At 50.9% G+C, this 27833-nt stretch overlaps 1 protein-coding gene and 1 long non-coding RNA gene across 4 annotated transcripts in view; both read right to left on the reverse strand.

The window, feature by feature from the left end:
* Nucleotides 1-6134: 6134 nt before the first annotated feature.
* On the reverse strand, nucleotides 6135-16658 carry LOC116958766 (uncharacterized). Of its 3 annotated transcripts, none has more exons than XR_012940651.1 (4): nucleotides 16508-16658; nucleotides 14774-15288; nucleotides 10721-11984; nucleotides 6135-10638 (listed from the first exon to the last, which is right to left on the reverse strand). It is a non-coding gene; the product is annotated as an uncharacterized LOC116958766 (long non-coding RNA). The 3 variants fall into 3 exon arrangements; XR_012940650.1 differs by having other exon boundaries at nucleotides 6135-9598; nucleotides 9679-11984; XR_012940649.1 differs by having other exon boundaries at nucleotides 6135-11984.
* Nucleotides 16659-17024: 366 nt separating this feature from the next.
* Nucleotides 17025-27833, reverse strand: part of LOC142923264 (uncharacterized) — a 53425-nt gene continuing 42616 nt past the window's right edge. Inside the window, exons 8-10 of the mRNA XM_076064293.1 lie at nucleotides 24066-27254; nucleotides 17222-18936; nucleotides 17025-17039 (exon numbers count right to left, since the gene is read on the reverse strand). Of these exons, the coding sequence (XP_075920408.1) occupies nucleotides 17025-17039; nucleotides 17222-18936; nucleotides 24066-27254 (4919 nt within the window). The remainder of the gene's footprint in view (nucleotides 17040-17221; nucleotides 18937-24065; nucleotides 27255-27833) is intronic.

Raw genomic sequence — 27833 nt, forward strand, 5'->3', positions numbered from 1 at the left:
ATGATGGTAATAGGTGGGGCGCTGCAGGTTACTTTTTTGATGGAGTTAAATAGCGATTTGTGATCACGGGCCACTGAGGCAGACTCCATCTCCTCAGCAACCCGCGACCACCACCCATCCTTGCAGCGCCTCACGGCTCTCCGAACCTCCGAGCGAAGGCTGCGGTAAGCCTCCTCATTCTCTGACGTGGGATTCTGTAGCCGATGACAGTGGGCCTGTCGCTTTTTCTCAACCATCCTGAACAACTCCTCTGTCATCCAGGGTGTCTGGGGAGGTCTGGACCGCGTACCCAAAGCAGCCATTGCAGCTGCATGAGTCACAGTCCTAAACCTCGCCCATTTACCCTCGACATCAGGAGGAGTCGGGGACGATGCCAATCCCAGCCGCAAGCGATGATGAAATTCTCGCTTGCAACTTTCATCAGATAACTGAGACCAGGCCACTTTAGGTTGGAATGGGGTCCTGGGTGTACACCCACCACCGGAGTGGAAGAATGGCAGGCGCATCTTACAGATGACTAGTCGATGGTCAGAGGGCAGATCAGCTCCACGGTAGGTCCTGGTGTCAAGGACATGGGCTCGCATTCGCTGGTCCGTCACTATGTAGTCCAGCAGATGTTCTTGCTTGGACCCGGCATGCATCCATGATGTTGTGTGGATGCGCCGATGCCGGAACAGCGTGTTGGTAATTACAAGCCCATGGGCTGCACAAAAATCTAGCAGCCTCCTACCGTTGTTATTGAGCTGATCTGGCCCATGCCCTCCAATCACTCCAGACCAGGTGCCAGTATCATGACCAACTCGGGCATTGAAGTCACCCAACATGATGACTCTATCCCGAGGGGCCACTTTAGCCAGCACCTGTGACAGGAGGTCATAGAAGGCATCTGACTCATCGGCTTTGCCTGCATCCCTCCACGGATGTTCATCTTCGGTGGGGGCATAAGTAACCACGACCACCATTCCTCGCCTCCGGTTGATGGGAAGGCGAGCCCAAAGTAGCCTGGGGCTTACAGCTTCCCACACCTCACCGCCACGCTCCCACGCCCCCTTCATTCTTTTGTTCAAAAGAAGACCCACACCCTGTTGTTTGGCAGTCTGCTGCCCCGAGTAGAGGACTGTCCACCCCTCATGGTGGCAGGAGCCAGAGCCGGTCCACCGGACCTCCTGAATGCCGCATAGATCCAGGCGGTACCGGTCCAGCTCCCGACAGAGGAGTGGCAGCCTCTCCTCTGCAGTGAGCGTTCGAACATTCCACGTGGCCACCCGTAGTGGCTTTTCGTTGTTTCTGGAGTAGCCCCGAGGGTAGGTATTCAATCTCCTGGCTCCGCCAATTGGGGTTTGGCCAGGAGACGTCATAGACGCCTGGCCCCCCGGGGCCTCCGGCACAAGCTTAGTTGTTACATGTTTCACTTTAATTCGTGGTTTTGTGGTAATTAATTGAAGGTGGAGGGGTTACCAGCCCCTCGCACCCGTCCAGAGCCCCCGTTTAGCCCCTGTGGTGGACACATCACAGACACACACACAGACACACACATACACACACATACACACAGAGATACACACACACAGACACACACACACAGACACACACACAGACACACACAGACACGCACAGACACACACACACAGACACACATACAGACACACACACACACACACGTACACACACAGACACACACATACACACACGTACACACACACATACACACACACACCTACACACACGTACACACACACACATACACACACAGACACACACACACACAGACACACACGTACACATAGACACACACACACAGACACACACACAACAACCGCCATTGACATCACCACGACTCTTGTGCCAGGCTATGTGCACCTTGAGGCTACCACGTGAAGTGTCGAACGCCCGCTGGCAGGAGGTCACGGGGCAGACCCAGCAGGTGCCACGGGTCGACTGACTGAGATGACTGAGATGACTGGCTGAGATGACTGAGATGACTGAGATGACTGGCTGAGATGACTGAGATGATATAGATGACTGAGATGACTGGCTGAGATGACTGAGATGACTGGCTGAGATGACTGGCTGAGATGACTGGCTGAGATGACTGGCTGAGATGACTGAGATGACTGAGATGACTGACTGAGATGACTGAGATGACTGGCTGAGATGACTGAGATGATATAGATGACTGAGATGACTGGCTGAGATGACTGAGATGACTGAGATGACTGGCTGAGATGACTGAGATGACTGGCTGAGATGACTGAGATGACTAGCTGAGATGACTGAGATGATATAGATGACTGAGATGACTGGCTGAGATGACTGACTGAGATGACTGAGATGACTGGCTGAGATGACTGAGATGACTGACTGAGATGACTTAGCTGAGATGACTGACTGAGATGACTGAGATGACGGAGATGACTGAGATGACTGGCTGAGATGACTGAGATGACTGAGATGACTGACTGAGATGACTGAGATGACTGGCTGATGCACCACCTGTCCCCCCCTGCTGTGCCAGGCTAGGTGCACCAGAAGGTCACGGGGCAGACCCAGCAGGTGCCACGGGTCGACTGACTGAGATGACTGAGATGACTGACTGAGATGACTGGCTGAGATGACTGAGATGACTGGATGAGATGACTGAGATGACTGAGATGACTGGCTGAGATGACTGAGATGACTGGCTGAGATGACTGAGATGGCTGAGATGACTGACTGAGATGACTGACTGAGATGACTGACTGAGATGACTGGATGACTGAGATGACTGGCTGAGATGACTGGATGAGATGACTGAGATGACTGAGATGACTGGCTGAGATGACTGGATGAGATGACTGAGATGACTGAGATGACTGGCTGAGATGACTAAGATGACTGGCTGAGATGACTGAGATGACTGAGATGACTGACTGAGATGACTGACTGAGATGACTGACTGAGATGACTGGATGAGATGACTGGATGACTGAGATGACTGGCTGAGATGACTGGATGAGATGACTAAGATGACTGAGATGACTGGCTGAGATGACTGGATGAGATGACTGAGATGACTGAGATGACTGGCTGAGATGACTGAGATGACTGGCTGAGATGACTGAGATGGCTGAGATGACTGAGATGACTGAGATGACTGACTGAGATGACTGACTGAGATGACTGACTGAGATGACTGGCTGAGATGACTGAGATGACTGACTGAGATGACTGAGATGACTGACTGAGATGACTGAGATGACTGGCTGAGATGACTGAGATGACTGACTGAGATGACTGAGATGACTGGCTGAGATGACTGAGATGACTGACTGAGATGACTGAGATGACTTACTGAGATGACTGGCTGAGATGACTGAGATGACTGAGATGACTGGCTGAGATGACTGAGATGACTGACTGAGATGACTGAGATGACTGGCTGAGATGACTGAGATGACTGACTGAGATGACTGGCTGAGATGACTGAGATGACTGACTGAGATGACTGAGATGACTGGCTGAAATGACTGAGATGACTGACTGAGATGACTGAGATGACTGGCTGAGATGACTGAGATGACTGAGATGACTGGCTGAGATGACTGACTGAGATGACTGAGATGACTTACTGAGATGACTGACTGAGATGACTGAGATGACTGAGATGACTGACCGAGATGACTGAGATGACTGACTGAGATGACTGAGCTGACTGAGATGACTGACTGAGATGACTGAGATGACTTACTGAGATGACTGAGATGACTGACTGAGATGACTGAGATGACTGACTGAGATGACTGAGATGACTGACTGAGATGACTGAGATGACTGGCTGAGATGACTGAGATGACTGGCTGATGCACCACCTGTGCCCCCCTACTGTGCCAGGCTAGGTGCACCAGGAGGTCACGGGGCAGACCCAGCAGGTGCCACGGGTCGACTGACTGAGATGACTGAGATGACTGGCTGAGATGACTGAGATGACTGAGATGACTGACTGAGATGACTGAGATGACTGACTGAGATGATTGAGATGACTGAGATGACTGGCTGAGATGACTGAGATGACTGACTGAGATGACTTAGCTGACTGACTGAGATGACTGACTGAGATGACTTAGCTGAGATGACTGAGATGACTGGCTGAGATGACTGAGATGACTGACTGAGATGACTGAGATGACTGAGATGACTGACTGAGATGACTGAGATGACTGAGATGACTGGCTGAGATGACTGAGATGACTGAGATGACTGACTGAGATGACTGACTGAGATGACTGAGATGACTGGCTGAGATGACTGAGATGACTGAGATGACTGACTGAGATGACTGAGATGACTGACTGAGATGACTGAGATGACTGAGATGACTGGCTGAGATGACTGAGATGACTGACTGAGATGACTTAGCTGACTGACTGAGATGACTGACTGAGATGACTTAGCTGAGATGACTGAGATGACTGGCTGAGATGACTGAGATGACTGACTGAGATGACTGAGATGACTGAGATGACTGACTGAGATGACTGAGATGACTGAGATGACTGGCTGAGATGACTGAGATGACTGAGATGACTGACTGAGATGACTGAGATGACTGAGATGACTGGCTGATGCACCATCTGTGCCCCCTACTGTGCCAGGCTAGGTGCACCAGGAGGTCATGGGGCAGACCCAGCAGGTGCCACGGGTCGACTGACTGAGATGACTGAGATGACTGGCTGAGATGACTGAGATGACTGAGATGACTGGCTGAGATGACTGAGATGACTGAGATGACTGACTGAGATGACTGAGATGACTGGCTGAGATGACTGAGATGACTGAGATGACTGGCTGAGATGACTGAGATGACTGAGATGACTGACTGAGATGACTGAGATGACTGAGATGACTGAGATGACTGGCTGAGATGACTGAGATGACTGGCTGAGATGACTGAGATGACTGACTGAGATGACTGAGATGACTGGCTGAGATGACTGAGATGACTGACTGAGATGACTGAGATGACTGGCTGAGATGACTGAGATGACTGGCTGAGATGACTGAGATGACTGGCTGAGATAACTGAGATGACTGGCTGAGATGACTGAGATGACTGGCTGAGATGACTGAGATGACTGAGATGACTGGCTGAGATAACTGAGATGACTGGCTGAGATGACTGAGATGACTGACTGAGATGACTGAGATGACCGAGATGACTGAGATGACTGAGATGACCGAGATGACTGACTGAGATGACTGAGATGACTGAGATGACTGGCTGAGATGACTGAGATGACTGAGATGACTGGCTGAGATGACTGAGATGACTGAGATGACTGGCTGAGATGACTGGCTGAGATGACTGAGATGACTGGCTGAGATGACTGAGATGACTGACTGAGATGACTGGCTGAGATGACTGACTGAGATGACTGAGATGACTGAGATGACTGACTGAGATGACTGACTGAGATGACTGGCTGAGATGACTGAGATGACTGGCTGAGATGACTGACTGAGATGACTGACTGAGATGACTGAGATGACTGACTGAGATGACTGAGATGCCTGACTGAGATGACTGAGATGACTGACTGAGATGACTGAGATGACTGGCTGAGATGACTGAGATGACTGACTGAGATGACTGAGATGACTGACTGAGATGACTGAGATGACTGACTGAGATGACTGAGATGACTGACTGAGATGACTGAGATGACTGACTGAGATGACTGAGATGACTGAGATGATATAGATGACTGAGATGACTGACTGAGATGACTGAGATGACTAAGATGACTGAGATGACTGAGATGACTGAGATGACTGGCTGAGATTACTGGCTGAGATGACTGAGATGACTGAGATGACTTACTGAGATGGGTGAGATGACTGAGATGACTGACTGAGATGACTGAGATGATATAGATGACTGAGATGACTGGCTGAGATGACTGAGATGACTGACTGAGATGACTGAGATGACTGAGATGACTGACTGAGATGACTGAGATGACTGAGATGACTGACTGAGATGACTGGCTGAGATGACTGAGATGACTGGCTGATGCACCACCTGTGCCCCCCTACTGTGCCAACCTGCTGTGCTTCAGCCACCCGACGACAAATACAGACACACACACAGACACAACTTGCACTTTGAAACACCATTTAATAGCAAAATCCTTATCATTCTTAGTAGTAATAAGCGCCAAATAACGCACACACACACACACGCATAGTTTCCAGATATATATATTTTTTCTGAGACCATTCGCTAACTAACCTACTGCTTAAGCCCTAAGCCGGGCGAATCTTTATCGTCTTAATATTTATAGCAAAACACCTTGAGGGCATCGTAGTAAAAATATCGCGCGCGATAATAAAGCTTCTCTGCCCGCCCTCGTTGAGATTTTAAAAGGAAGTCTCCTCCGTAAAATATTGGACGTATTTTTAGCCCCCTAAATAATATTAATAATAATAACAACAATAATAATAATATATTCTCTTTTACATCAGGCAGTATCTCAAGACACCCTAAAAAAAAAAGAAAGCCCTTTTTTTTGCCTCATCTCCGTGGCCACCTAAAAATCGACCTGAGGACCCCTGTGAAACGAAGGGGTGGGGGGAGGGAGGAGGAAGGGGTCCTTGAAGAGAGTGGCGGGGGGGAGGGGGAAGGGGACTATAAAACTGGACCAATCAGAGTGCAGAGTCCCTGTCATGTGACTGCTCCACGTGGTCAAAGTAATCCGAACGATGAAGGCGATGTAATCGGATTACTTTCGAGCCCGATTCGTCCGTTTTCCTTTGGTTACTTTGCCATTAAAAGTAATCCGAGTGCACGGGCAGTGGACCCAGTCATGATTGCCGAGAAACGTTAACGACCGAGCGAATGCGGTGACCTCATCACCAAGTGAAGTTCATTAACTAGTCATCTGATCACCTGACACTCGAGAAAATCCGATTACCGGCTAATCAAGTAATCCGATTACCTGATAGGCTAGTCGTGTTGCTAATTAGTAATTTGATTACCTGATACGCTAGTAATCAAGTTACTTGATAATCTAGTTATATTATTAATTAGTAATCCAAATACCTGATACGCTAGTAATCCGATTACCCAATAATATAGCAATCTGATTGATTAGTAATCTGATTGCTAGATTACGCAGTAAACCGATTACCTGATAAATCTAGTCATCTGATGTATGAGTAATCTGAATAGCTGCTAAACTATTGATCTGATACCCTGACAATCTGACCAGCTAGTAGTGATTACTTTTCATAGCCTGATTACTGATTAATACAGTGGCCTGAACAACTAGTAACATTACTGGCTAGTTATGGGATTAGCTAGTAACCTGACTATTAAGATCGTCACCTAGTAACATAACTAGTGATCTGATTAACCAGTAATCTGGTGACGTAGTAAACTGACGAGCTAGTTATCTGACTAGCTAGTAACATGACTAGCCAGTAATTTGATTAGCTACTTACAAGACTAGCTAGTAACCTAAATAGCCACTAATCTGGTCACCTAGTAATGTGACTAGCTAGCGATCTGATTATCTAATTATCTGAATAGCGAGTAACCTAAATAGCCACTAATCTGGTCAGCTAGCAATGTGACTAGCTAGCGATCTGATTATCTAATTATCTGAATAGATAGTAACCTAAATAGCCACTAACCTGGTCACCTAGCAATGTGACTAGCTAGCGATCTGATTATCTAATTATCTGAATAGATAGTAACCTAAATAGCCACTGATCTGGTCACCTAGTAATGTGACTAGTTAGCGATCTGATTATCTAATTATCTGAATAGATAGTAACATGAATAGCCACTAATCTGGCCACCTAGCAATGTGACTAGCTAGTGATCAGATGATCTAATTATAAGAATAGATAGTAACCTAAATAGCCACTAATCTGGTCAGATAGCAATGTGACTAGCTAGCGATCTGATTATCTAATTATCTGAGTAGATAGAAACTAGAATAGCCACTTATCTGGTCACCTAGCAATGTGACTAGCTAGCGATCTGATTATCTGATTATCTGGATAGTAATCTGAATAGCCACTAATCTGGTCACCTAGCAATGAGACTAGCTAGCGATCTGATTATCTAATTATCTGAATAGATAGTAACCTAAATAGCCACCGATCTGGTCACCTAGCAATGTGACTAGCTAGCGATCTGATTATCTAATTATCTGAATAAATACTAACCTGAATAGCCACTAATCTGGTCACCTAGTCATGTGACTAGCTAGCGATCTGATTATCTAATTATCTGAATATATATTAACATAAATAGCCACTAACCTGGTCACCTAGCAATGCGACTAGCTAGCGATCTGATTATCTAATTATCTGAATAGATAGTAACGTGACTAGCCACTAATCTGGTCACCTAGTAATGTGACTAGCTAGCGATCTGATTATCTAATTATCTGAATATATAGTAACGTGACTAGCCACTAATCTGGTAACCTAGTATTGTGATTAGCTAGCGATCTGATTATCTAATTATCTGAATAGATAGTAACGTGAATAGCCACTAATTTGGTAACCTAGTAATGTGACTAGCTAGCGATCTGATTATCTAATTATCTGAATAGATAGTAACCTGAATACCCACTAATCTGGTCAGCTAGCAATGTGACAAGCTAGCGATCTGATTATCTAATTAGCTGAATAGATAGTAATCTGACTAGCCAATTATCTCTGGTCACCTAGCAATGTGACTAGCTAGCGATCTGATTATCTAATTATCTGAATAGATACTAACCTGAAGAGCCACTAATCTGGTCAGCTAGCAATGTGACTAGCTAGCGATCTGATTATCTAATTATCTGAATAGATAGTAACTTGAATAGCCACTAATCTGGTCAGGTAGTAATGTGACTAGCTAGCGATCTGATTATCTAATTATCTGAATAGATAGTAACCTAAATAGCCACTAATCTGGTCACCTAGTAATGTGACAAGCTAACGATCTGATTATCTAATTATCTGAATAGATAGTAACCTGAAAATCCACTAATCTGGACACCTAGTAATGTGACTAGCTAGCGATCTGATTATCTAATTATCTGAATAGATAATAACCTGAAGAGCCACTAATCTGGTCAGCTAGCAATGTGACTAGCTAGCGATCTGATTATCTAATTATCTGAATAGATAGTAACATGAATAGCCACTAATCTGGTCAGGTAGTAATGTGACTAGCTAGCGATCTGATTATCGAATTATCTGAATAGATAGTAACGTGACTAGCCACTAATCTGGTCACCTAGTCAAGTGACTAGCTAGCGATCTGATTATCTAATTATCTGAATATATATTAACATGAATAGCCACTAACCTGGTCACCTAGCGAAGGTGACTAGCTAGCGATCTGATTATCTAATTATCTGAATAGATAGTAACGTGACTAGCCACTAATCTGGTCACCTAGTAATGTGACTAGCTAGCGATCTGATTATCTAATTATCTGAATAGATAGTAACGTGACTAGCCACTAATCTGGTAACCTAGTATTGTGATTAGCTAGCGATCTGATTATCTAATTATCTGAATAGATAGTAACGTGAATAGCCACTAATTTGGTAACCTAGTAATGTGACTAGCTAGCGATCTGATTATCTAATCATTTGAATAGATAGTAACTAGAATAGCCAAATATCTGGTCACCTAGTAATGTGACTAGCTAGCGATCTGATTATCTAATTATCTGAACAGATAGTAACGTGACTAGCCACTAATCTGGTAACCTAGCAATGTGACTAGCTAGCCATCTGATTATCTAATTATCTGAATAGATAGTAACCTGAAAAGCCACTAATCTGGTCACCTAGTAATGTGACTAGCTAGCGATCTGATTATCTAATTATCTGAATAGATAGTAATCTGAATAGCCACTAACCTGGTCATCTAGCAATGTGACTAGCTAGCGATCTGATTATCTAATTATCTGAATAGATAGTAACGTGAATAGCCAATAATCTGGTCAGCTAGTAATGTGACTAGCTAGCGATCTGATGATCTAATTATCTGAATAGATAGTAACGTGAATAGCCACTAATCTGGTCAGCTAGCAATGTGACTGGCTAGCGATCTGATCATATAATTATCTGAATAGATAGTAACATGACTAGCCACTAATTTGGTCACCTAGCAATGTGACTAGCTAGCGATCTGATTATCTAATAATCTGAATAGATAGTAACCTAAATAGCCACTAATCTGGTCACCTAGTATTGTGACTAGCTAGCGATCTGATTATCTAATTATCTGAATAGATAGTAACCTAAATAGCCACCAATCTGGTCATCTAGCAATGTGACTAGCTAGCGATCTGATTATCTAATTATCTGAATAGATAGTCACCTGACTAGCCACTAATCTGGTAACCTAGCAATGTGACAAGCTAGCGATCTGATTATCTAATTATGTGAATAGATAGTAACCTTACTAGCCACTAATCTGGTCAGCTAGCAATGTGACTAGCTAGCCATCTGATTATCTAATTATCTGAATAGATAGTAAGCTGAATAGCCAATAATCTGGTCAACTAGTAATGTGACTAGCTATCGATCTGATTATCTAATTATCTGAATAGATAGTAACGTGAATAGCCACTAATCTGGTCAACTAGCAATGTGACTAGCTAGCGATCTGATTATCTAATTATCTGAATAGATAGTAACGTGAATAGCCACACAAATCTGGTCACCTAGCAATGTGACTAGCTAGTGATCTGATTATCTAATTATCTGAATAGATAGTAACGTGACTAGCCACTAATCTGGTCACCTAGTAATGTGACTAGCTAGCGATCTGATTATCTAATTATCTGAATAGATAGTAACGTGAATAGCCACTAATTTGGTCACCTAGTAATGTGACTAGCTAGCGATCTGATTATCTAATTATCTGAATAGATAGTAATCTGAATAGCCACTAATCTGGCCACCTAGTATTGTGACTAGCTAGCGATCTGATTATCTAATTATCTGAATAGATAGTAACGTGAATAGCCACACAAATCTGGTCACCTAGCAATGTGACTAGCTAGTGATCTGATTATCTAATTATCTGAATAGATAGTAACGTGACTAGCCACTAATCTGGTCACCTAGTAATGTGACTAGCTAGCGATCTGATTATCTAATTATCTGAATAGATAGTAACCTAAATAGCCACTAATCTGGTCACCTAGCAATGTGACTAGCTAGCGATCTGATTATCGAATTATCTGAATAGATACTAACCTGAATAGCCACTAATCTGGTCAGCTAGCAATGTGACTAGCTAGCGATCTGATTATCTAATTATCTGAATAGATCGTAATCTGAATAGCCACTAATCTGGTCATCTAGTAATGTGACTAGCTAGCTATCTGATTATCTAATTATCTGAATAGATAGTAACCTGATTAGCCACTAATCTGGTCACCTAGCAATGTGACTAGCTAGCGATCTTATGATCTAATTATCTGAATAGATAGTAACCTAAATAGCCACCAATCTGGTCACCTAGTCATGTGACTAGCTAGCGATCTGATTACTGGGATTCTCTACTTCTAACTTAGATTACTTAGTGAAATACAACACCACCACCACCATCACCACCACCATCACCACCACCACCTTTACCACCATCATCACCACCACCATCACCGACACCATCACCACCACCATCACCACCACCACCACCGCCACCACCATAACCGCCACCACAATCACCACCACCACCACCATCACCGCAACCATCACCGCCACCACAATCACCACCACCACCTCCATCACCTCCATCAACATCACCACCACAATCACTGCCACCACAATCACCGCCACCACAATCACCACAATCACCACCACCATCCTCCATCGGGGGAGTCCTCTCTAATTCCCAGAATTTAAGGCTGAGTGGACCGAGTGCAGAGACGGAGGAGGAGCTTGGCAGGGACTGAAGCGGAGCCCGGTTCATCGGAGTCACTGAGACACGGGGAGAGACACACGGGGGGAGAGAGACACGGGGAGAGAGAGAGACACGGGGAGAGAGAGACACGGGGAGAGAGAGAGACACGGGGAGAGAGAGACGGGGAGAGAGAGACACGGAGAGAGAGACACACGGGGAGAGAGACACGGAGAGAGAGAGACACGGGGAGAGAGAGACACGGGGAGAGAGAGACACGGGGAGAGAGAGAGAGACACGGAGAGAGACACGGGGAGATAGAGACACAGGGAGAGAGAGACACACAGAGAGAGAGAGACACACGGGGAGAGAGAGACACACGGGGAGAGAGAGACACACGGGGAGAGAGAGACACGGAGAGAGAGAGACACACGGGGAGAGAGAGACACGGGGAGAGAGAGAGACACCGAGAGAGAGAGAGACACGGGGAGAGAGACACGGGGAGAGAGAGACATGGAGAGAGAGACACATGGGGAGAGAGAGAGACACGGGGAGAGAGACACGGAGAGAGACACGGGGGGAGAGAGACACGGGGAGAGAGAGACGGGGGGAGAGAGACACGGGGGGAGAGAGAGACACGGGGAGAGAGAGACACGGGGAGAGAGAGACACGGGGAGAGAGAGACACGGGGAGAGAGAGAGACGGGGAGAGAGAGACACGGGGATAGAGAGACACGGGGTGAGAGCCACGGGGAGAGAGAGACACACGGGGAGAGAGAGACACACGGGGAGAGAGAGACACGGGGGGAGAGAGACACGGGGAGAGAGAGAGAGACACGGGGAGAGAGAGACACGGAGAGAGAGACACGGAGAGAGAGAGACACACGGGGAGAGAGACACACGGGGAGAGAGAGACACGGGGAGAGACACGGGGAGAGAGAGACACGGGGAGAGAGCGAGACACGGGGAGAGACACACGGGGAGAGAGAGACACGGAGAGAGAGAGAGACACACGGGGAGAGAGAGAGACACGGGGAGAGAGACACGGGGAGAGAGACACGGAGAGAGAGACACACGGGGAGAGAGAGAGACACGGGGAGAGAGACACGGGGAGAGAGAGACACGGGGAGAGAGAGACACGGAGAGAGAGAGACACACGGGGAGAGAGAGACACGGGGAGAGAGACACGGGGAGAGAGAGACACGGGGAGAGAGAGACACGGGGGGAGAGAGACACGGGGGGAGAGAGACACGGGGAGAGAGAGACACGGAGAGAGTGACACACACGGGGAGAGAGAGACACGGGGAGAGAGAGACACGGGGAGAGAGAGACACGGGGAGAGAGAGAGACACGGGGAGAGAGAGACATGGGGAGAGAGAGACATGGGGAGAGACACACGGGGAGAGAGAGACACGGGGAGAGACACACGGGGAGAGAGAGACACTGGGAGAGAGAGACACGGGGAGAGAGAGAGACACGGAGAGAGAGACACGGGGAGAGAGACACGGGGAGAGAAACACGGGGAGAGAGAGACACGGGGAGAGAGAGACACGGGAGAGAGAGACACTGGGAGAGAGAGACATGGGGAGAGAGAGACACGGGGAGAGAGAGACACGGGGAGATATACACACGGGGAGAGAGAGACACGGGGAGAGAGAGAGACACGGGGAGAGAGAGACACGGGGAGAGAGACACGGGGAGAGAGAGACACGGGGAGAGAGAGAGAGAGACACGGGGAGAGAGAGACACGGGGAGAGACACACGGGGAGAGAGAGACACGGGGAGAGAGAGAGACACGGAGAGAGAGAGACACGGAGAGACACGGGGAGAGAGACACAGGGAGAGAGAGACACGGGGAGAGAGAGACACGGGGAGAGAGAGACACGGGGAGAGAGAGACACGGGGAGAGAGAGACACGGGGTGAGAGACACGGGGAGAGAGACACGGGGAGAGAGACACGGGGAGAGAGACACGGGGAGAGACACGGGGAGAGAGAGAGACGGGGAGAGAGAGACACGGGGTGAGAGAGAAACACGGGGAGAGAGAGAGAGAGACACGGGGTGAGAGACAGAGAGAGACACGGGGAGAGAGACACGGGTAGAGAGAGACACGGGGTGAGAGACAGAGAGAGACACGGGGAGAGAGACACGGGGAGAGACACGGGGTGAGAGACACGGGGAGAGAGACACGGGGAGAGAGAGACACGGGGAGAGAGAGACACGGGGAGAGAGAGAGACGGGGTGAGAGAGACACGGGGTGAGAGAGAAACACGGGGAGAGAGAGAGACACGGGGTGAGAGACAGAGAGAGACACGGGGAGAGAGAGAGACACGGGGTGAGAGACAGAGAGACACGGGGAGATAGAGAGAGACACGGGGAGAGAGACAGACACGGGGAGAGAGACAGACAGAGACACGGGGTGAGAGACAGACACGGGGTGAGAGACAGAGAGAGACACGGGGAGAGAGACACGGGGAGAGAGACACGGGGAGAGAGAGACACGGGGAGAGAGAGACACGGGGAGAGAGAGAGACGGGGTGAGAGAGACACGGGGTGAGAGAGAAACACGGGGAGAGAGAGAGACACGGGGTGAGAGACAGAGAGAGACACGGGGAGAGAGAGAGACACGGGGTGAGAGACAGAGAGACACGGGGAGATAGAGAGAGACACGGGGAGAGAGACAGACACGGGGAGAGAGACAGACAGAGACACGGGGTGAGAGACAGACACGGGGTGAGAGACAGAGAGAGACACGGGGAGAGAGACAGAGACACAGACAGAGACAGACAGAGACACGTTAGATGATGACGGAGTGAGTGATGTGTTTCATGAAGTGCGCTGAGTGATGCATCTCTCTCCACCCTCTCTCACCTCCATCACATCCTGTCACTTCGGCACATAGCTCCTGCTGATGATGCTGCTGCTGATGATGCTGCTGCTGATGCTGTTGCTGCTGATGATGCTGCTGCTGATGATGATGCTGCTGATGATGATGCTGCTTCTAATGATGATGCTGCTGATGATACTACTGCTGCTGATGATGATACTACTGATGATGATGATACTACTGCTGATGATGATGCTGCTACTGCTGCTGATGATGATGCTGATGATGATGATGCTGATGATGATGATGCTGCTCCTGGTGGGGAGGTGGAGCCGATGATGAGGCTGCTATCGTTCCGACGACGTTGTTGATGTTGATGACGTTGTTGTTGTTGATGTTGTTGTTGATGTTGTTGTTGTTGTTGATGACGTTGTTGTTGTTGATGACGTTGTTGTTGTTGATGTTGTTTTTGATGTTGATGACGTTGTTGTTGTTGTTGTTGTCGCGTGACCATCAGCTCAACCTGTTGTTTGAAAGCCTTGAACTCGGATTCCATTGTCTGTGTGGCAGGGCGGGTGATAGTGGGAGACTCAGTCAGTCACTCAGTCAGTCACTCAGTTAGTCACTCAGTCAGTCACTCCGTCACTCAGTCAGTCACTCAGTCAGTCACTCAGTCACTCAGTCATTTAGTCACTCAGTCAGTCAGCCACTCAGTCAGTCAGTCAGTCACTCAGTCACTCAGTCACTCAGTCATTCAGTCAGTCAGTCACTCAGTCACTCAGTCAGTCACTCAGTCACTCAGTCAGTCACTCAGTCAGTCACTCAGTCAGTCAGCCACTCAGTCAGGCAGTCAGTCAATCAGCCAGTCACTCAGTCCCTCACTCAGTCATCAGTCAGTCACTCCCTCAGTCAGTCACTCCCTCAGTCACTCAGAAAGTCACTCAGTCAGTCACTCAGTCAGGCAGTCAGCCAGTCAGTCACTCAGTCACTCACTCAGTCTCTCACACAGTCAGTCACTCACTCAGTCAGTCAGTCACTCAATCACTCACCCACCCAGCTACCCACTCACCCAGCCACCCACTCACCCAGGCACCCACTCACCCAGCCACCCACTCAACCACCCACCCACTCACCAACCCACCCACTCACCCACTCCACTCACTCACTCACCCACCCACTCACTCACCCACCCACCCACTCACTCACTCACCCACCCACCCACTCACCCACTCACCCACTCACCCAGCCACCCACTCACCCACCCACCCACTCACTCACTCACCCACCCACCCACTCACCCACCCACCCACTCACCCACCCACCCACCCACTCACTCACTCACCCACCCACCCACTCACTCACTCACTCACCCACCCACCCACCCACTCACCCACCCACTCACCCACAAACCCACCCACCCACTCACCCACCCACCCACCCACTCACCCACCCACCCACCCACCCACTCACTCACCCACCCACCCACTCACCCACCCACCCACTCACTCACCCACCCACCCACCCACTCACCCACTCACCCACCCACCCACTCACCCACCCACTCACTCACCCACCCACCCACTCACTCACCCACCCACCCACACACTCACTCACTCACCCACCCACCCACTCATTCACCCACCCACTCACCCACTCACCCAGCCACCCACTCACCCAGCCACCCACCCACCCACCCACTCACCCACCCACCCACCCACTCACCCACCCACTCACCCACTCACCCACTCACCCACCCACTCACCCACCCACCCACTCACCTGCAGCTGAGTCAGCATCTCCACCACGTGGTCGAACTTCTCCATCAGCTGTGGCACGCGGTGAAGGAGTCCCACCAGGTCAGGCTGCTCACCACCACCCTCACCACCACCCTCACCACCACCACCACCACCCTCACCACCACCCTCACCACCACCACCACCCTCACCACCACCACCACCCTCACCACCACCACCCTCACCACCACCACCACCCTCACCACCACCACCCTCACCACCACCACCACCCTCACCACCACCACCCTCACCACCACCCTCACCACCACCACCACCACCCTCACCACCACCCTCACCACCACCCTCACCACCACCCTCACCACCACCACCACCCTCACCACCACCACCACCCTCACCACCACCACCCTCACCACCACCACCACCACCACCCTCACCACCACCACCACCCTCACCACCTTCACCACCACCACCACCACCACCCTCACCACCACCCTCACCACCACCACCACCACCCTCACCACCACCACCCTCACCACCACCCTCACCACCATCCTCCCTGCTCGTGACGTCACCAACACAGTCCCCATCGCTGCTCCTCCTCATCCTCCTCCTCATCCTCCTCCTTCTCCTCCCCCCTCCATCCTCCTCCACAACCTCCTCCTCCTCCTCCTCCTCCTCGTCCTCCTCCTCCTCCTCCTCCTCCTCCTCCTCCTCCTCCTCCTCGTCCTCCTCCTCCACCTCCTCCTCCTCCTCCTCCTCCTCCTCCACCTCCTCCTCCACCTCCTCCACCAAGTCGCCTCCATCGCCGGCCCGGCCCCCGTATTGACCCTTGACCCGGCGACGGCCCCGCCCCTCGACCCGCCCAGAGCCTCCGCGACCTTCGACCTCCAGACCCCCGCGACCTTCGGCCCCGCGGTCGCTCCGCCCCCCTAACTCCGAGCCACCCGTCACCCGGCCGGGATCCTGGCCCGCGATTGGTCCGTCGTCGTCGTCGTCGCCGGCGGCGATGGCTGAGCAGTAGGAGGAGGAGGAGGAGTTTGTGGTGTTGGTCACGTGACCCACGGCCGCCACTACGTCGTCATCACCAACAACGGAGGAGTTGGTCACGTGACCCACGGCCGCCACTACGTCGTCACCAACAACGGAGGAGGAGTTGGTCACGTGACCCACGGCCGCCACTACGTCGTCACCAACGGTGGAGTTGGTCACGTGACCCACGGCCGCCACTACGTCGTCATCACCAACAATGGAGGAGTTGGTCACGTGACCCACGGCCGCCACTACGTCGTCACCAACAATGGAGAAGTTGGTCACGTGACCCACGGCCGCCACTACGTCATCACCAACAATGGAGGAGTTGGTCACGTGACCCACGGCCGCCACTACGTCGTCACCAACGGTGGAGTTGGTCACGTGACCCAGGGCCGCCACTACGTCGTCATCACCAACAACGGAGGACTTGGTCATGTGACCCACGGCCGCCACTACATCTTCGCCAACAACGGAGGAGGAGTTGGTCACGTGACCCACGGCCGCCACTACATCTTCGCCAACAACGGAGGAGTTGGTCATGTGACCCACGGCCGCCACTATGTCGTCACCAATGGAGGACTTGGTCATGTGACCCACGGCCGCCACTACGTCGCCAACAACGGAGGAGTTGGTCACGTGACCCAGAGCCGCCACTACGTCATCACCAACGCAGGAGGAGTTGGTCACGTGACCCAGGGCCGCCACTACGTCGTCACCAACGGAGGAGGAGTTGGTCACGTGACCCACGGCCGCCACTACGTCGTCACCAACAACGGAGGAGTTGGTCACGTGACCCACGGCCGCCACTACGTCATCACCAACAACGGTGGTGTTGGTCACGTGACCCACGGCCGCCACTACGTCATCACCAACAACGGAGGAGTTGGTCATGTGACCCACGGCCGCCACTACGTCGTCACCAACAACGGAGGAGGAGTTGGTCACGTGACCCACGGCCGCCACTACGTCATCGCCAACAACGGTGGTGTTGGTCACGTGACCCACGGCCGCCACTACGTCGTCACCAACAACGGAGGAGTTGGTCACGTGACCCACGGCCGCCACTACGTCGTCACCAACAACGGTGGTGTTGGTCACGTGACCCATGGCCGCCACTACGTCGTCACCAACGGTGGAGTTGGTCACGTGACCCACGGCCGCCACTACGTCGTCACCAACAACGGAGGAGGAGTTGGTCACGTGACCCACGGCCGCCACTACGTCATCGCCAACAACGGTGGTGTTGGTCACGTGACCCACGGCCGCCACTACGTCATCACCAACAACGGAGGAGTTGGTCACGTGACCCATGGCCGCCACTACGTCGTCACCAAGGGAGGAGGAGTTGGTCACGTGACCCACGGCCGCCCCCGACGGGAAGGAGTCAGATGCCTCGAAGAACTCCTCCTCCGTCGTAGAGCCTGCAGCAGAGGTAGCAGCAGCAGCAGCAGCGGTAGCAGGAGCAGTAGAGGTAGTAGTAGTAGAGGTAGTAGTAGTAGTAGAGGTAGCAGTAGCAGTAGTAGTAGCAGTAGTAGTAGCAGTAGTAGTAGTGGTAGCAGTAGTAGTAGCAGCAGTAGTATCAGCAGCAGTAGTAGTAGCAGTAGTAGCAGCAGTACCAGCAGTAGAAGTGGTAGTAGCAGCAGTAGTAGTAGAGGTAGCAGTAGTAGTAGTAGCAGTAGTAGCAGCAGTAGCAGTAGCAGTAGAGGTAGCAGTAGAGGTAGCAGTAGAGGTAGCAGTAGTAGCAGCAGCAGTAGCAGTAGAGGTAGCAGTAAAGGTAGCAGTAGAGGTAGCAGTAGAGGTAGCAGTAGAGGTAGCAGTAGAGGTAGCAGTAGCAGTAGTAGCAGCAGTAGTAGCAGCAGTGGTAGAGGTAGCAGTAGAGGTAGCAGTAGCAGTAGTAGCAGCAGTAGTAGCAGCAGCGGTAGAGGTAGCAGTAGAGGTAGCAGTAGCGGTAGCAGTAGTAGTAGCAGTAGTAGCGGTAGCAGCAGCAGTAGTGGTAGTTGTAGCAGTAGTAGTAGTAGTAGCAGCAGCAGTAGTAGTAGTAGTAGCAGCAGTAGTAGCAGCAGTAGTAGCAGCAGGGGGAGGGCAGTGTCAAGGCGGTCCACACACACAAGCGTAGTGTATAGTGTAGTGTATAGTGTAGTGTACAGTGTATAGTGTAATGTATAGTGTAGTGTATAGTGTAGTGTACAGTGTATAGTGTAATGTATAGTGTAGTGTATAGTGTAGTGTACAGTGTATAGTGTAATGTATAGTGTAGTGTATAGTGTAGTATATAGTGTAGTGTATAGTGTAGTGTATAGTGTAGTGTATAGTGTAGTGTAGTAGTGTAGTGTAAAGTAGTGTATAGTGAGGTGTAAAGTAGTGTAGCGTGTAGTGTAAAGTAGTGTAGTGTGTAGTGTAGTGTAAAGTAGTGTAGTGTAAAGTAGTGTATTGCATAGTGTAGTATACGGGTACAGCACGAGAGAGCAAAGCCACAACAATAACAAGAACCTCCCGTATAGCTGGTGAAGGTTGTGAACATCTCCCAAGCCACCGTGTGACATCGTCAGAGGGAATCACCGACACCACCATCATCATCACCATCATCACCACCACCACCACCATCATCATCATCACAGAGGCCTCACAGAAACCACAAGTAAAGCGACGGAAAGCCCCACAGAAACCTCAAGTAAAGCCACGGAAGGCCACGGAAAGCCACGGAAGGCCACGGAAGGCCACGGAAAGCCATAGAAAGCCACGAAAAGCGACAAAAAGGCCACGAAAATCCACAAAAATCCACAGAAAGCCACAGAAAGCTCAAGAAAAGCCACGGAAGGCCATTGAAGGCCACAGAAAGCCACAGAAGGCCACGGAAAGGCCCACATAAACCTCAAGTAAAGCCACGGAAAGCCTCACAGAAACCTCAAGTAAAGCCACGGAAAGCCCCACAGAAAGCCCAAGTAAAGCCACGGAAAGCCCTACAGAAACCTCAAGTAAAGCCACGGAAAGCCCCACAGAAAGCCCAAGTAAAGCCACGGAAAGCCCTACAGAAAGCCTCATGGAAAACCACGGAAAGACCCCACAGAAAGCCCAAGTAAAGCCACGGAAAGCCCCACAGAAAGCCTCAAGTAAAGCCACGGAAAGCCCTACAGAAACCTCAAGTAAAGCCACGGAAAGCCCCACAGAAAGCCCAAGTAAAGCCACGGAAAGCCCTACAGAAAGCCTCATGGAAAACCACGGAAAGACCCCACAGAAAGCCCAAGTAAAGCCACGGAAAGCCCCACAGAAAGCCTCAAGTAAAGCCACGGAAAGCCTCACAGAAACCTCAAGTAAAGCCACGGAAAGCCCCACAGAAAGCCCAAGTAAAGCCACGGAAAGCCTCACAGAAAGCCGAAGTAAAGCCACGGAAAGCCTCACAGAAACCTCAAGTAAAGCCACGGAAAGCCTCACAGAAAGCCCAAGTAAAGCCACGGAAAGCCTCACAGAAACCTCAAGCAAAGCCACGGAAAGCCTCACAGAAAGCCCAAGTAAAGCCACGGAAAGCCTCACAGAAAGCCCACGTAAAGCAACGGCAAGCCCCACAGAAAGCCCAAGTAAAGCCACGGAAAGCCCCACAGAAAGCCCAAGTAAAGCCACGGAAAGCCCCACAGAAAGCCTCATGGAAAACCACGGAAAGCCCCACAGAAAGCCTCATGGAAAACCACGGAAAGCCACGGAAGGCCACGGAAAGCGACGGAAAGCCATAGAAAAGCCACGGAAAGCCACGGAAGGCCACAGAAAGCCACAGAAAGCTCAAGAAAAAAGCCACGGAAGGCCATAGAAGGCCACAGAAAGGCCACGGAAGGCCACGGAAGGCCACAGAAGGCCACAGAAAGCCACGAAAAGCCACGAAAAGCCACGGAAAGCCACAGAATGGCCACAAAAAGCCACAGAAAGCCACAGTAAGCCCAAGAAAAGCCACAGAAACCTCAAGTAAAGCCACGGAAAGCCCCACAGAAAGCCCAAGTAAAGCCACGGAAAGCCTCACAGAAACCTCAAGTAAAGCCACGGAAAGTCCCACAGAAAGCCCAAGTAAAGCCACGGAAAGCCCCACAGAAAGCCCAAGTAAAGCCACGGAGAGCCCCACAGAAAGCCCAAGTAAAGCCACGGAAAGCCCCACAGAAAGCCTCAAGTAAAGCCACGGAAAGCCTCACAGAAAGCCCAAGTAAAGCCACGGAAAGCCCCACAGAAAGCCCAAGTAAAGCCACGGAAAGCCTCACAGAAAGCCCAAGTAACGCCACGGAAAGCCCCACAGAAAGCCCAAGTAAAGCCACAAAAAGCTCCACAGAATGCCCAAGTAAAGCCACGGAAAGCCTCACAGAAAGCCCAAGTAAAGCCACGGAAAGCCCCACAGAAAGCCTCATGGAAAACCACGGAAAGCCATGGAAGGCCACGGAAAGCCACGGAAAGCCATAGAAAAGCCACGGAAGGCCATAGAAGGCCACAGAAAGCCACGGAAGGCCACGGAAAGCCACAGAAAGCCCAATAAAAGCCACGGAAGGCCATAGAAGGCCACAGAAAGCCACGGAAGGCCACGGAAGGCCACGGAAAGCCACGAAAAGCCACGGAAAGCCACAGAAAGTCCAAGAAAAGCCACGGAAGGCCACAGAAAGGCCACGGAAGGCCACGGAAAGCCACGGAAGGCAACGGAAGGCCACAGAATGGCCACAAAAAGCCACAAAAAGGCCACGAAAATCCACAGAAATCCACAGAAAGCCACAGAAAGCTCAAAAAAAGCCACGGAAGGCCATAGAAGGCCACAAAAAGGCCACGAAAAGCCACATAAAGCCACAGAAAGCTCAAGAAAAGCCACAGAAAGCCATAGAAGGCCACAGAAGGCCACGGAATGCCACAGAAGGCCACGAAAAGCCACAGAATGGCCACAAAAAGCCACAGAAAGCCCAAGAAAAGCCACGGAAGGCCACGGAAGGCCACAGAAAGCCACGGAAGGCCACGGAAAGCCATAGAAAGCCACGAAAAGCCACGAAAATCCACAGAAATCCACAGAAAGCCACAGAAAGCTCAAAAAAAGCCACGGAAGGCCATAGAAGGCCACAGAAATCCACAGAAGGCCACGGAAAGGCCACAAAAGCCACAAAAAGCCACAGAAAGCCACAGAAAGCTCAAGAAAAGCCACGGAAGGCCATAGAAGGCCACAGAAAGCCACAGAAGGCCACAGAAAGGCCACAAGAGCCACAAAGCCACGAAAAGCCACAGAAAGCCACAGAAAGCTCAAGAAAAGCCACGGAAGGCCATAGAAGGCCATAGAAGGCCACAGAAAGCCACAGAAGGCCACGGAAAGGCCACAAAAGCCAAAAAAAGCCACAAAAAGCCACAGAAAGCTCAAGAAAAGCCACAGAAAGCCAAAGAAGGCCACAGAAAGCCACGGAAGGCCACAGAAAGCCACAAAAGCCACAAAAAGGCTACGAAAAGCCACAGAAAGCCACAGAAAGCTCAAGAAAAGCCACGGAAGGCCATAGAAGGCCACAGAAAGCCACAGAAGGCCACGGAAAGGCCACAAAAGCCACAGAAAGCCACAAAAAGCCACAGAAAGCTCAAGAAAAGCCACAGAAGGCCACGAAAAGGCCACAAAAGCCAAATAAAGCCACAGAAGGCCACAAAAAGGCCACAAAAGCCAAAGAAAGCCACAGAACGCCACGGAAGGCCACGGAAAGCCACGAAAAGCAACAGAAGGCCACGGAAAGCCACATAAAGGCCACGGAATGCCCACCACCTGTGGTCTCTTGCTACAGCCACCCTCTCCCTCCTTAATTATCCCCTTCACCAACCCAGTCTAGTCTAGCCACAGCCACCCGCTCATTCACCATCATCATCACCACAACAATAATCACTACTACCACAGGATCATCATCATCACAACAACCATCATCACTATTACCATATCATCATCATCACCACAACCATCATCACTACTACCATATCATCATCATCATCACAACAACCATCATCACTATTACCATAGCATCATCATCACAACAACCATCATCACTACTACCATATCATCATCATCACCACAACCATCCTCACTACTACCATATCATCATCACAACAACCATCATAACTATTACCATATCATCATCATCATCACTACTACCATATCATCATCATCACCACAACCATCATCACTACTACCATATCATCATCATCATCACAACAACCATCATCACTATTACCATATCATCATCACAACAACCATCATCACTATTACCATATCATCATCACAACAACCATCATCACTATTACCATATCATCATCACAACAACCATCATCACTATTACCATATCATCATCATCATCATCACAACAACCATCATCACTATTACCATATCATCATCATCACAACAACCATCATCACCACTGCCAGCAAGATCAGGAAATGTTAGCATTGTCACCATCGCTATCACCATAACCACCGTTAGCCCCATCACCACCACCACCACCACCGACGCCATCATTACCATCATCATCACCACCATAATCATCATCACCACCATCACGTCTTGTCTCACCAACTCTTCGTGTGTCACCTCCTCCTCCTCCTCCACCTCCTCCACCTCCTCCACCTCCTCCACTTGCCCCTCTGTCTGCTCCTGCCTCTTGGGTCACATCGTCTGACACTGAAGACGGAGATTCACAATCCTCATCCTTCTCTCCTGCCCCATCCTCCTCCTCCTCCTCCTCCGTTTCCTTCTTCCCCTTCTTCTTCTTCCTCTTCTTCCTCCTCCTGCTCCTCTTCGGCCGATCCTTTTGCACCCCCACCTCCACCGCAGCCTTCCCCAGCTCCACCTCCTGATCCTCCACCGGCAAGCCCTTCTCCTCATCTGCAGAAGACTTGCCATCTTCAGGCGTGTCTACGGAAGACTTGGCATGTTCAGGTGTGTCTACGGAAGACTTTCCATCTTCAGGCGTGTCTACGGAAGACTTGGCATGTTCAGGTGTGTCTACGGAAGACTTTCCATCTTCAGGCGTGTCTACGGGAGACGTGGCATCTTCACGCGTGTCTACAGACAACTTGCCATCTTCAGGCGTGTCTTGAGACAACTTTCCATCTTCAGGCGTGTCTACGGAAGACTTGCCATCTTCACGCGTGTCTTGAGACAACTTGCCATCTTCAGGCGTGTCTACAGAAGACTTGCCATCTTCAGGCGTGTCTTGAGACAACTTGCCATCTTCAGGTGTGTCTACAGAAGACTTGCTATCTTCAGGCGTGTCTACGGAAGACTTGCCATCTTCAGGTGTGTCTTGAGACAACTTTCCATCTTCAGGTGTGTCTACAGAAGACTTGCCATCTTCAGGCGTGTCTACGGAAGACTTGCCATCTTCAGGCGTGTCTTGAGACAACTTGCCATCTTCAGGTGGGTCTACAGAAGACTTGCCATCTTCAGGCGTGTCTACAGAAGACTTGCCATCTTCAGGCGTGTCTACGGAAGACTTGCCATCTTCAGGCGTGTCTACGGAAGACTTGCCATCTTCAGTCGTGTCTACAGAAGACTTGCCATCTTCAGGTGTGTCTACAGAAGACTTGGCATCTTCACGCGTGTCTACAGACAACTTGCCATCTTCAGGCGCGTCTACGGAAGACTTGCCATCTTCAGGTGTGTCTTGAGACAACTTGCCATCTTGAGGTGTGTCTACGGAAGACTTGCCATCTTCAGGCTTGTCTACGGAAGACTTGCCATCTTCAGGCGTGTCTTGAGACAACTTGCCATCTTGAGGTGTGTCTACAGAAGACTTGCCATCTTCAGGCGTGTCTTGAGACAACTTGCCATCTTCAGGCGTGTCTACGGAAGACTTGCCATCTTCAGGTGTATCTACAGAAGACTTTCCATCTTCAGGCGTGTCTACGGAAGACTTGCCATCTTCAGGCGTGTCTTGAGACAACTTGCCATCTTCAGGCGTGTCTACAGAAGACTTGCCATCTTCAGGCTTGTCTACAGAAGACTTGGCATCTTTAGGTGTGTCTACGGAAGACTTGCCATCTTCAGGCGTGTCTACGGAAGACTTGCCATCTTCAGGTGTGTCTTGAGACAACTTGCCATCTTCAGGCGTGTCTTGAGACAACTTGCCATCTTCAGGTGTATCTACGGAAGACTTGCCATCTTCAGGTGTGTCTTGAGACAACTTGCCATCTTCAGGCTTGTCTACGGAATACTTGCCATCTTCAGGTGTGTCTTGAGACAACTTGCCATCTTCAGGCGTGTCTTGAGACAACTTTCCATCTTCAGGCATGTCTCCGGAAGACTTGGCATGTTCAGGCGTGTCTACGGAAGACTTGCCATCTTCAGGCGTGTCTTGAGACAACTTGCCATCTTCAGGCGTGTCTACAGAAGACTTGCCATCTTCAGGCGTGTCTACAGAAGACTTGCCATCTTCAGGCGTGTCTTGAGACAACTTGCCATCTTCAGGTGTGTCTACAGAAGACTTGCCATCTTCAGGCTTGTCTACGGAAGACTTGCCATCTTCAGGCGTGTCTACAGAAGACTTGCCATCTTCAGGCGTGTCTACAGAAGACTTGCCATCTTCAGGCGTGTCTACAGAAGACTTGCCATCTTCAGGCGTGTCTACAGAAGACTTGCCATCTTCAGGCGTGTCTACAGAAGACTTGCCATCTTCAGGCGTGTCTTGAGACAACTTGCCATCTTCAGGCGTGTCTTGAGACAACTTGCCATCTTCAGGTGTGTCTACGGAAGACTTGCCATCTTCAGGCGTGTCTACAGAAGACTTGCCATCTTCAGGTGTGTCTTGAGACAACTTGCCATCTTCAGGCGTGTCTTGAGACAACTTGCCATCTTCAGGATCGTCAATAAAAGAGCCTCTGCCCGCCGCGTTCCCTTCGGAAGTCTCCACCTCCTCTTCCACCTCCTCCTCCTCCTCCACCTCCACCTCCTCATCCACCTCGGGCTCTTGCGATTGCCCGCCTTGCTTCGAGCTACCTTCGGAAGGCTTTGCTTGCGATTGTCCACCTTTGGATGAGCCACCTCCTCCATCAGCTCCTCCTAATCCACCTCCTCCATCACCTCCTCCTCCTCCCCCACCTCCTTCTCTCCGTACCGCCCGAGGGCGATGTCCGGCACCGCCCCTCCCAGCCTCGCGACCGCCCTCCGGTGGCGAGGTATCTAAGCCAGGCTTCGCGCTGGTCTGGTCTTCATCGTCCGAGCCGCCTCCTCCATCACCTCCTCCTCCTCCTCCTCCTCCTAATCCACCTCCTCCATCACCTCCTCCTCCTCCTCCAGTTCCAGTCCGCCCGTCGCCAGCTGTCAACGGGTTCCCGGGAGCCGGGACGGGAATCCGCGGCGAGTCCCCCGTGGAGGAGACTTCCCCTGGGCGCTCCCCTCCCTCCGCCGTGCCCGTGGGAATCCCGCTCCCTGCTTCTTCCCGGCCTCTTCCCGGGGATGAAGGAACCCAGGAGGAGGCGGAGGAGGAGGAGGATGAGGAGGATGAGGAGGATGAGGAGGAGGCGGGGATCTTGAAGAAGGTCGGGGAGGCAGTCGCCGTCGGCGTCGGCTCCTCGTCCCGGAATTCCGGACTCCCTCCGGAGGCCGGGAATTCCGCGGGAGGAGGATGAGGAGGCCCGGGCGGGTCGCTGGCTCCCGGCGCCGAAGGGGAAGGCCGGGAGGCGACGTCGGGGAGCCGGGGAGGGGAGAGGCCGTCGAGGAGCTGGGAGAAAACTTTCTCCAGCTCACGTCTCACACACGTCACTGTGGGAGGGGGGGACAAGGGGGGGGAAAGACGTCGCTCTCTTTTACTCTCTCTCACACCACGTGTCTCTCTCTCTACCCGTGTCTCTCTCTCTTACCCTCTCTCACCACGTGTCTCTCACCACGTGTCTCTCTCTCTCTCACCACGTGTCTCTCTCTTTTACTCTCTCTCACCACGTGTCTCTCACCACGTGTCTCTCACCACGTGTCTCTCACCACGTGTCTCTCACCACGTGTCTCTCTCTCTCTCACCACGTGTCTCTCTCTTTTACTCTCTCTCTCACCACGTGTCTCTCACCACGTGTCTCTCACCACGTGTCTCTCTCTCTCTCACCACGTGTCTCTCTCTTACTCTCTCTCTCTTACTCTCTCTCTCTTACTCTCTCACCACGTGTCTCTCACCACGTGTCTCTCACCACGTGTCTCTCTCTTACTCTCTCACCACGTGTCTCTCTCTCTTACTCTCTAGCACCACGTGTCTCTCTCACACCACGTGTCTCTCTCTCTTTCTCCCCGTGTCTACTCTGTCCAACCGTGTCTCTCTCTCCCCGTGTCTCTCTCTCTTACTCTCTCTCTCTA

The sequence above is a fragment of the Petromyzon marinus genome, unplaced genomic scaffold, assembly GCF_048934315.1.
Source record: "Petromyzon marinus isolate PM22_M1 ecotype Great Lakes invasive population unplaced genomic scaffold, UKy_Petmar_22M1.pri1.0 PM_Scaffold_371, whole genome shotgun sequence".
NCBI classification, from domain to species: Eukaryota; Metazoa; Chordata; class Hyperoartia; order Petromyzontiformes; family Petromyzontidae; genus Petromyzon; species Petromyzon marinus.